The following is a 10,756-nucleotide window of genomic DNA, read 5'->3' as shown; positions in this document are numbered from 1 at the left end:
TTTACTGGCTGCGGACCTCCACTATGGTGCCGCCACGCGGGGAGCAGCAAACCTTTTCTTTATTGTGAACATGACACACAGTCCTGGAGACACCTGGGAAGAGCAGGAACCAGGGGGAGCCAGGGATGGGGCCTCCCCAAACCGGACAGTCCCCACTTCCCTTGCCCAGGGCAGGAGCCCAACCTGATTCCCACCCACGGGGCGCAGACAGGGCAGTCTTGAGAGCCCCAGAGAAGGCTAAAGAGCAGGGAGGCCCAGGAGGGGCTCCAGCTGGTGAGGGGGGTAGCTTTCCATGCCCCGGGGGGCGGGGGTACATTTGTGAATGGAAACTGAGCCTGGGCTTTGTCCCCCAGCGCCCCAGGGCTCCAGCAGACGTCCAGTGTTAGAAGCGAGGGGGCAGTTAGGGTGGGGTGGGCAAGAGGTCGAATGACCCTGTCCCCTGCGGCACTGTATCACAGCGTCAGCAGGTGCTGGCCCAGCGGCCCTGCTCCCCCACAGCCGGTGTCTTCCACTGTTCCCTCCCTCCTCCCGGCAGGGGTGCTCAGTTCACCGGGGGGCCTCAGCGATGGCCTTCTCCACCCGCAGGTACCAGGGCTGGATGTGAGTGTGACGCATCAGGTCGTCGAAGGCCTCCAGACCCTCCATCACACGCAGCACACCGTACACTGCCTGGCGGAGCGGGGGGGGGGGGCGGGTACAGAGGGGGTGTCCACACCTGCCCCGCCCTCTGCCAGGTGTGTGCCCTGGGCCCATCACCTCCCCTTTCTGGGAGCCCCGTGACCCACTAATGGGCCAATTTTGCACGCAGGGCTTTGAATGAAGTGTGTGGGTTGGCTGCAGGATTCGGGAAGAGGGGACCCCACCACTCGCTCCAAGACCAGAGCCTTGCAATCAATATATTCTACCCTGGCTGTAGGACTGCTTCAAGGATTGGCATTGAAGTCAGGCCAACAAGACACTGTCCCAGGAATTTTGCTGGGTAGAAGCCTGGAGCACTGGTTTTCCTTAAGCCCTTGACAACCGGTGGAGGCAGATGCCTCTGGGATGGCGGAGCTGTGAGACGTAGGTGTTGCCTGCCTGGGCCTCCCCCACCCCAAGGACACACCCTCTGGTCTGTGCACCCTCTGACACCACCACACTCACCAGATCAGCCAGGTTCGGCTTCTGGCCCCCCATGAAGGGCCGGTCTTTGCCCACAGCTGCCACCCACTTGTTGGCAGCCTCGTAGAGATCCTCACGCACGTCATCCTGGAGGTGGTGCCTGGGTAGGAATGGGGGAAGTCCATCAGGGGAACTCCAAACCCTGGCACAGGTGGGGAGAGCGAGAAGGCCCGGGGGCCAAGGCTACTTCGGGGGGTGGAGCGGGACAAGAGACCCAACCATGGAGAGGGAAACAGAGGAAGGTACAAGGCAGGGACCCAGCTCTGGACTCCCAGGCCAGCCCTGCTTCCCCTGGGTTGGGGGAGGCAATCAGGGGTTCTGGGTTTGAGTGTCAGCTTGGCTAATGCTGGGGACTTGGGGATGGCGGGCCCCCAGGTGCACGCGCACGTGCGCGCACACGCACACACGTGTGCACCATCACCTGCTCTTGAGCCGCTTGCTGATGAGGTACATGGCAGCTGCGCCCATGTACTTGGCCATGGCGCCCTCCACGGTCCCGAAATTGCCCTCCTTGACAATGTAGTCAAAGGAGGCCAAGGCTTCGGTCGGCGTGCGGTACACATTGGGGGAGATGAGGTGCACCAGCCAGTCGTCTGCCCACTGCCGCCACTTCATCTCCTCCCTGGGGGCAAGGGGGGACAGAAGGCAGCCCAGGTGGGCTTCCTGAGCCAGGGCCTGGGAGGCGGGGGAGCAGATGCACTATCTAGACAGCCCAGCGTACGGACGGGAGCAGGAGGTCCTCAAGGAGAGTCAGTCACGCCCGTGGCTCAGCCCCAGCCCTCATGGTCTCCCATGCTGCTCCCCGCTCACAGCATCTTGCTCAGTTTGGTCCCCTCTGGGGAAGGCCAGCCCCTCCCCACATCCCCAGGGCCGGTCCCGGCCCCACTCACGTCCTGGCCTCCTTCCCACCATACATCCACTGGGCCTCCTTCTCATCCAGCATGAGCCAGTACTTGTTGCAGAATTCGGTCACCTCCTTGCCCTGGTCGTTCACAGCCTTCATGGGTGGATAGTAGGTGATGATGTCTTCGAGGGGCTGCCTTTGGGAGATATCCAGAGCCTCACCCTGACTCCCTCTTCCTCCAGGAGACTAAGCCCTCACCTCCTCGGGATGAAAATCTACCCCAGCCTGATCCAGCCCCAGGACTGACCCACAAAAGCTTTCCCACCCTCTTGTGGGTGACACAGGAGGTCCTGCAGCAAGAGGGACTTGGGGCAGATACCAGAAGCACTTCCCCAACAGAGGGAGATGTGCGGAAGAAGGGGGAGTCTCAGAGTGATGCCCGTGGCCCATTCTGGAAATCTCAGCAGCAGCCCCACCCCACTCCCATGCAGGAACCTAGGGGAGGCCTCCCTGAGATAGGGGATGGGATGAGATGCAGTGCCAGCCTGGGCCTCAGGGGCTCCTTACCCCGACACCAGGTAGGTCTTGAGGGCACTGATGATGACAGAGGAGTCGTTCAGTTGTTGCTGGAGAAGAGGATGGTTTAGATCAAGATTGTGGGGGGCGGGGGGTACTGGCTGACTGGCCAGTGGCAGGATCACCAGGGGCTCTTAATCCTGACACCCAAGCACTCTGCAGAAACTGGTCGGGTGGAACCTGGGCATTGTTTGTCTGTCCCTGGAGGTTCACCCCTAAAATCGATGCCCACTGAGCTTTCCCTTCCCCCAGGACCCACTCCCCGCCCTCAGGGAAGCCTGTCCTGAGTAAGGGAGACCCAAGTGTGGCTAATGGGGAGGAGAATGTGGGGAGGACCCAGGATCTGAGCCCTGCCCACTCACCCGCTTGGCCTCCTGGGCACTGAGGGGCCGGGAAGACTCAGAAGCTACGTACTAGGAGCCAAGCCCTACACCCTGGAGAGTATGGTTCTCTGCTGATTAATGAAGCAAACCCAGAGGGGCTAAGTGACTGGCCCCAAGTCACACAGCCAGTGAGTGACAGAGCCCCACCGTGAACCCAGACCACCCTGACTTCAGAACCCATGCTGTTAAGCTCTGTGGTCCTCTGTCTCCCTTAGACTCACGGGTTCATAATCCTCAGCCGAGGCCCGGAGAGCCCAAGTTCCTTCCAGGGCTGCAGAGCAGGGCCCAACTCAGGGGTATTCCAGGACAAGCCTGGACAATGGGGCAGGGGGTGAGCTCCCCAAGGCTCACCAAGCTGTCTCCTTCCTGGGCCAACAGGATGGGCACCTTCCTGTAGGAGGAGAACTTGATCTCGGCCCTGCGCACAGGGTTCACCTCCACCACCTGGTAGGGCAGGGCGTGGAAGTCGAGGAAGGCGCGGACCTTGCTGCAGAAGGGACACGTTTTGTACTGGTACAGAGTCAGCTGCAGGCGGCTGGACAGGGAGAGCTGGATGAGGAGCAGAGGAGGGCGCTTCTGAGGCCTGGCGCCCAGGCCCCGCCCCCAGGTCCAGGCCCCACCTCCAAGCGAAAGTTTCCCAGGAGAGTTTTCTAGGATGACCTGAGAACTTCAGGAGGAATGGGGGGTGGGTGACAGGGAGAAAGGGAGGTGAAGGGAGGTGGGGAGCAGGCTCCTGCAGTGGACAGCCAAGCGCCCATCCAGTGCGCTCCCCAGGTAGAAAGTCTGTTCTATGTAAGAGGAATCTTCTCATCTCTGTCCAACGCTAGACAGACATCTCTCCTCTCCTTCCTGTCCCAAGGGAACTTCAGACAGCGCCAGGTGTGCCCCCCCAGATGCAACTGTTTCAACTTGGGAGTGCCCACCCCGACCCCTTCAAGGGGTGTGGAGGCAGAGCCCAGCGTTTCCGAGCGGGGTCTACCTCAAATCTACAAGAGGGGAGCGTTATATCTGGGCCACTGGCCTGCATAGGGCAGGAGAGCCTCACGTGAGCTTGCAGCATATTCATGTTTGAAAGCCACAGCTGCACTACTGCTCCCCCATTGTTCAGAGATGAGAGACTGAGGCTGGGACATGGAGGTGGGCGGGCAGGGAGACACAGAATTCCACTCCCCATCTACCGTTCCTGTTCCCATGGGTTCAGGAAGGGGGCGCCTGTGGGTGTGTGTGTGTGGGGGGGTGCTGGTGCTGTGTACAAAGCATCGCAAGGGCAGCTGGGCCACCACCCGGCTTGGGGGACATACCCTTGTTCCTCCGTGTCTCAGGGCCTGGAGTCTAAGGGTCATCAGTTCCGTAAAAACACTGATAATAGCACTAATAAATACACAACCTCGGGATTTGGAGACAGTGGGAGAGACACGATAAAATGTTTGTAAAGCCATCCACTGTACAAGAGGCTTTCCCTTTTCTGTGATCTCCAAATCTTTCCATCAAAAAGTCTTAAAACACGTTAGAAAAACGACTTTGAAACAACGAGAATTCTAGTCAGCAGGCATCAGTAGCGCCCCATTTCACAGATGAGGACGCTGAGGGCTCGGGGGCTGAAAACCAAGTCACTGGTCCAAGGTCAAGAGCGGACGGAGGAGGCGATTCCTGACACCGCCGGTTCCCAGAAGTCCCGAAGTTCGGCGCTGACCCGAGCGCCCCTACCCAAGGCTTGGTCCGACCCGGGCTTACCTGCGCGGCTGAGAGGTCGGCACGGAGGTTCTGGGCGCGCAGGTGCCACCGCGCAGTGTGGTACAGCCCCAGGGCTCCTCCCAGGGCCAGCGCCGCCGCCCCCAGGAGCCGTGGGCAACCCTTGCGGGTGGTGGCGGCGGGGCCCGGACCTCCCGCCGCCCCGGTTAAGCCGGCCCGGCTCTGCGCGGGGAGTCCCAGCGCGGGGCGACCGCCCAGCCTCCAGGTCAGAGCGCGCCCGCCGGGCCACAGCGCCCGCACAGCGTGGGCCATGTTTGCTCCGCCGGCGCAGCGGGAGGGCGCGAGAAACAAAGATGGCCCAGGCTCAGGCTCCTCTTAAAGGAGCAGGTCTCCAGCGCCCCGCAGGTTGCCAGGAGTGACAGTGATGCCGAATGGGGAGGGCCAGCTCTCGTGGGACTGGGCGTGAGTCCTCGGAGCCCAGTTCCACACATCCGTCAGAGCCGAAGAAACACACCTGGGGACGTCTGCTAAATGCCCCGGCTTCTAAAGTGTGGATGTAACTGGTCTCGGTGGTGACCCGGAGACGAACGCAGGAACTCGGCCACGTAGCTCGCCATGTGGCCGTCAGCGTAATCCGTAATACGCACCCAATCGAAAGAGAGTGAACCCTTCAGACTATCAGGGAAAGCGTCACGGCATCGGGTCCATGAGAGGCGCAGAAGCCGCCCAGCCCGACCCACAGTAGGTGGGTGTCCTCGAATCAGGCTTTTTCTGCCCTCCCGCACCGCTGCACCGTTTCTTCTGGGGCCCGAACCATAAAATTTTCCATACACACAGGGGGCCTTAGAAACCACGTGTCTCAGATTTATTTCGCCCACCCGAAGGCGCCGAGTCGCCGACCCGCAGGTCCCCAGCGGCAGGATGGGGCGGCGTGGGGATTCCAAGCTCTCCCGCCCCTCTGTCGGGCTCCTTTGCCCAAACTGAGGGCCCGAGGCTCAACTACCTAGGCTTCTCGGCGGGCAGCCCCGGGATGGCCCCTCCCGGCGGCCGGGAGAAGGGTGGAGCTCGAAGAGTGGGCGGGGATCTGAAGGCTGGACAGATTGTGGGCGGGGCGAGGCGGAGTCTGAAGGCCAGTGGGGCACAAAGCTCCGCTCCCGGGATGAGGCGCGAGACAGGGACCAGGCTCTGAGTGGGGCGGGACGTGGGGCGGAGTCTGACAGCGGGTCGAGGCGGGGCCCGGGCGCGTTCAGTTGTGGCATTCAGCCCAGCTGGTCCCGAGTTCCATCCACCGCCTCCACCTTCCGCCCCGCGCCGGCTTTCTGTGCTACAATCGCTGTGTCCCATCTTCGCGCTGCCCTTGCGGCGCCCGAGCCCACATTGTCGGGCCCCAACGGGGACCTGGGCATGCCGGTGGAGGCGGGCACGGAAGGCGAGGACGAGGGCTTCGGGGAAGCACGTGACCCACGGGGGCTGCTGAGGCGACTTTTGCTTTCTCGGAGGTGACCTCCTGGGAAGGGGAATCGGGGCCGGGATAGGGACCGGGAAGGAACCGCAGAGCCCTCCCATTCCCCCGCCCCAGGGTGGTTCCGGAGCAGCAAGCGCCCTCCGGGGGTTTGGGACGAGCACCTGCGAGCGGGTCCCTGGAAACCGCAGCCTTCGAGAACTGTGGGCGACAGGCCCCGTTTTACAGATGGGGAAACTGAGGCCGCTTCAGGGTCACTCGCCCTTTGGGATTGGGATTTGCTCTAGACACTTCTTTCAGCCCCTGTGGAGCTGGAGACTCTTAAGGGGCCGGGGCCGGGAGTGGACCGTCTTGGCTTGGCAGGAGGGGCTATCTGGGTGGGCGTGCCGCCCTGCTGAGTCAGCAACCCCAGGCACCTTTGCTGGTGTGGCCTGGAGCCCTGGCGAATGTGACTTGCTTACAAAGCAGCCTGTTGCCTACACAGCACTGCAGGGGGTGGGGGTAGGGAGGAAGGAGAGAGAACCATCAGCTCCCTTCTCCCCTTCTGGAGCCTCAGTTTCCCCATCTGTAAAATAAGAATAATGGTTAGTGTCTCCTGCAATGAGATCTGTCAGGATTAAGTGGGAAAATGAATGGAGAGAGTCTGGAGGCTAGTGAGGCCATTGTTTTAGAGACCCCTATTTTTTGCCCACCTGGCAGCTTGCTCCATCTTTGCCAAATACAGGAAGGAAACCCAATAACCCAATCCTCCACCAAAATACTTGGCAAATTCTCACTTTGTCTTCCTGGCCAAGATCGGGCAGGCCGTAAGGGCAGGCCCACGTGTCTTGGTCTGCCAGCCAGTGCTCACTGCCCTGGGTCCCTATACGGCCTCTTCTTTAACTCATTCCAGCCAGCGACCTTCTGTCTGTGGCTGAGCTGAATGGATCCCTAGGCCCAAGTCTGAGCAAACCCTAGGGATAGCTGTGCTGTTCCCTGTTGCTGTGGGACATCTGGGGACAGGTGGCCAAGACCCAGGGTTCTCACACGGAAGAGAGGACAGAGACTCTGTCCAGGCGTAGCCCAGATCCTGCCAGCCCAGGAGCCCCATTCCAGGCTGTAGCTTCTGTGACCTCCCATTGGTATCTGACCCTACTGGCCAGTCTGCTGGACACATGTCCCTCTGTGAGTCCGTGACCCCACCCTCCTTGTTTTCCTTCACCCTCTCTTCTGCGGCCCTGCCTCTTTTTTTTTTTTTAATAAATGTATTTATTTATTTATTTTTGCTGCACATGGGCTTTCTCTAGTTGTGGCGAGCAGGGGCTACTCTTCCTTGTGGTGTGCAGGCTACTCATTGCAGTGGCTTCTCTTGTTGAGGAGCATGGGCTCTAGGTGCACAGGCTTCAGTAGTTGTGGCTCGTGGGCTTCAGTAGTTGTGGCTTGCGGGCTCTAGACCACAGGCTCAGTAGTGTGGCACACGGGCTTAGTTGCTCCATGGCATGTGGGATCTTCCTGGACCAGGGCTCGAACCCGTGTCCCCTGCACTGGTAGGCAGATTCTTAACCACTGCGCTACCAGGGAAGCCCCAGCCCTGCCTCTTAAGAATTGGGTTCTTCAGGGTTCAATCTTGGACCCGCTAGGCCCCATACACGTGGCCTCGGCCACCTCTTCCCTCCCCTGGTTTCTGTTACCATCTGTGTTGTGAATGCCCAGCCTACGGTTTCAGGTCAGCCCTATCCTGGGTTTACAACTGCCTCTGGGTCAGCCGGGATGTCCCCCAGGCACCCCACCCTCATCCTGGCATAACCACCCAACTGGCTATCTTTCCCACCTAACCATTTTCTCCTTTTCTGCTCCTGCCTCCATCGTCAAGGGAGAACCCAAGAGTCCTGCCAACCTCTTCACCCTCCACGACTGCCCAGCCCCTGCTCTGCCACTCCTCCTGACCCCAGCACTCACCCCTCTCTAACACCGCAGTGGGTTCTACCCAAATGTCCCACTGCCCCTTCATCTCACCCAAAACCTACTGAAGAGATGAATCTCAAAATAATTGTGCTGAATGAAAGAGGCCAGGCAATAAAGCATATGTACTATTTGGTTCCACTTATATACAACTAGAAAATGCAAACTAATTTATGATGAGAAAGCAGACTGGGGGTTGTCTGGGGGTGGGGTAGGGGGTGTGTGATGAAGAGGAGCAGGCGGGAAGGGGCATGAGGGATTTTTGGGGGGGTGATGAATATGTTCACTGTCTTGATTGTGGTGGTGGTTCCATGGGTATTTATATACGTCATAACAAATTGCTCGAAAACTACAATGAAAGCGATATGTCAAAAGGACTTCAGAGGGCTTCCCTAGTGGCATAGTGGTTAAGAATCCGCCTGCCGATGCACAGGTTCGAGCCCTGGTCCAGGAAAATCCCACATGCCACTGAGCGACTCAGCCCGTGCGCCACAACTACTGAGCCTGTGCTCTAGAGCCCGCGAGCCACAACTACTGAAGCCCGCGAGCCACAACTACTGAAGCCTGTGAGCCACAACTACTGAAGCCCGTGCACCTAGAGCCCGTGCTCTGCAACAGGAGAAGCCACTGCGATGAGAAGCCCGTGCACTGCAAAGAAGAGTAACCCCCCACTCACTGCAACTAGAGAAAGCCTGTGCACAGCAATGAAGACCCAATGTAGCCAAAAATAAAATAAAAATAAATAAAAAATAAATAAATTTATATATATAAAACAAAGGACTTCAGAGCTCCAATGGCCAAAGTTGGAACAATTTGATCAACAAAATAAAGTAGTATTGGATTATAACCCAAAGTATACAATAAATATCCATGAGCCCATTCTGATATAAATAAATGATTGAATTAATAAGTAAAGGGGAGGGAAGATACAAATCTCTTGTAGAGAAGAATTCCAAATAATTTGTGTAGACACCCTGCCCTCAAGGAGGTGGAGCAAAATTCCCCCCTCCTTAGGTGTGGGCTGTGCAGAGTGACTTTCTTCCCAAGAGGACAGTGTGGGAAGGGGGAAGAAGGGTAACTGCAATGGAGAAACCTGACAGTCACCCCCCAGCCAGGTGACCAAGGTCAACATCAACATTGATCGGTCATATTGATAGTATGTACCCTTGATAGGATGTGATGCAAAAATGGCACTTGACCTCTGCACTCTTTCTCCCCCAACACCCATAATCCCAGTCTAACCACGAGGAAAACACCCAACAAATCCCGAGAGGGACATTCTGCACAATACCCGAGCAGTGCTTCTCCAGACTGTCAAGGTCATCAAAACCAAGGAAAATCTGAGAAACTGTCAAAGCCGAAAGAAACCTAAAGAGACATGACAATGTATGTATATGCATAGCTGATTCACTTTGTTGTGAAGCAGAAACTAACACACCATTGTAAAGCAATTATACTCCAATAAAGATGTTAAAAAAAAAAAAAAGAGACATGACAACTAAATGTAATGTGGGATCTTGGAACAGGAAAAAGGGCATTATGTACAAACCAAGGAAGTCTGAATAAAGCATGGACTTTGGTTAATAAAGTATCATTGATGGTTTGTTAATTGTAACAAATGTATCAAACTAATAAGATGTTAATAATACGGGAAACTGGGTACAGGGTATATGGGAACTCTTTTCACAATTTTTCTGTAACTCTAAAGCTATTTTAAAATTAAAAGTTTACTTTTAAAAACTTGTCAAATTGTGTACTTTGAACATGCTTAGTTTATATTGCTTGTATTTGTGGGAAGATTTGTTAATGATTGATTCGATTTCTGTGGTGGCTATAGGGCAGCTCAGATTGACTCCATTTGGGTAAATTACAATTTACTGGGAAATTTCCCATTTCATTACCGGTAACATTTACCTATTCTTTTAATGTCTATAGAATCTATAGTTATATCCTTCTTTTACTTCTGTTTATCTGTGCCTTATATCTTTCTGTTTTGAGAAATTTTTCTAAATTTCTATCTAAATTATAAGTCTTTTCCAAGAGTCAACTTTTGGCTTTGATATTCCTATTGTGTCTTTCTAATTTATTAATTTCTTCTCTTAACTTCATTTTCTCCTTCCTTCTGTTTTCTTTGAATTTGTTCTGTGGTTTCTTTTATACATTTTTATTTTGGACACCTTGCTCATGACTTTGCAGGTTTTCTAGTTATTCTGAAACACACCCTTAAAGCCATGCATGTCCCTTGTTTATTGTGAGCCCAGCAGGGCGTTAAGAGTCTATTTCACGCTAGATCTGGTTGTCTGGTGGAGGGAGGGCCCTTCAGAGTTTCTAGACTGCTGTTCACCAGGATTGCTTTTCACGTGAGTGCTCCCCAAGGTGTACTCCCCAAGGTCCACTCAGGCCACAGGAAGACTGGGCACCCCTCCGTGCCTACCCTTCAGAGCAACAGCCCTATCTCCCCGACAGCCTCCCCGTCCCTCCTCGCCAGCGGGGGCCGATCCTGCCCATCCCTCGCCTTTTGACTTCTCTTGGCAGTAGTCTGACTCCCATTCACAAGCTCCAAGACCAGAAGTCAGCCCTCCACCTTCCCCAGCGATTCTCCAAAATAGCCTCACTGGGCAGGAGCTGGAGGAAGCAGCTCCCTGCTCCTAGTGGGGATAATTAGGAGGTAAAAAGGGGAGGGCTCTGATCACGGAA

At 56.2% G+C, this 10,756-nt stretch overlaps 1 protein-coding gene and 1 long non-coding RNA gene across 4 annotated transcripts; one reads left to right on the top strand and one right to left on the bottom strand.

Moving 5' to 3' along the window:
* Positions 1–5,256, bottom strand: PTGES2 (prostaglandin E synthase 2). 3 transcript variants are annotated; one of them, XM_082470636.1, is made up of 7 exons: positions 5,171–5,256; positions 3,316–3,513; positions 2,573–2,631; positions 2,052–2,201; positions 1,583–1,783; positions 1,144–1,261; positions 1–669 (listed from the first exon to the last, which is right to left on the bottom strand). In XM_082470636.1, the coding sequence occupies exons 4-7, from the start codon at positions 2,162–2,164 to the stop codon at positions 547–549; spliced, it is 555 nt and encodes a 184-aa protein (XP_082326762.1). In that variant the 5' UTR covers positions 2,165–2,201; positions 2,573–2,631; positions 3,316–3,513; positions 5,171–5,256; the 3' UTR covers positions 1–546. The 3 variants fall into 3 exon arrangements, with proteins under 3 accessions (XP_082326762.1, XP_082326761.1, XP_082326760.1); XM_082470635.1 differs by lacking the exon at positions 5,171–5,256 and adding an exon at positions 4,699–5,132; XM_082470634.1 differs by lacking the exons at positions 1–669; positions 5,171–5,256 and adding an exon at positions 4,699–5,140 and having other exon boundaries at positions 749–1,261.
* A 141-nt stretch (positions 5,257–5,397) lies between these two features.
* Positions 5,398–9,799, top strand: LOC309664815. Its single transcript, XR_014266060.1, has 2 exons — positions 5,398–6,155; positions 9,296–9,799. It is a non-coding gene; the product is annotated as an uncharacterized lncRNA (long non-coding RNA).
* Positions 9,800–10,756: the final 957 nt, after the last annotated feature.

This window comes from Balaenoptera physalus (assembly GCF_965194825.1).
Source record: "Balaenoptera physalus genome assembly, chromosome: 7".
In the NCBI taxonomy this organism is placed as follows: Eukaryota; Metazoa; Chordata; class Mammalia; order Artiodactyla; family Balaenopteridae; genus Balaenoptera; species Balaenoptera physalus.
The sequence above is the reverse complement of the archived record's forward strand: the minus strand, read 5'-3'. Positions and strand labels throughout refer to the sequence as shown.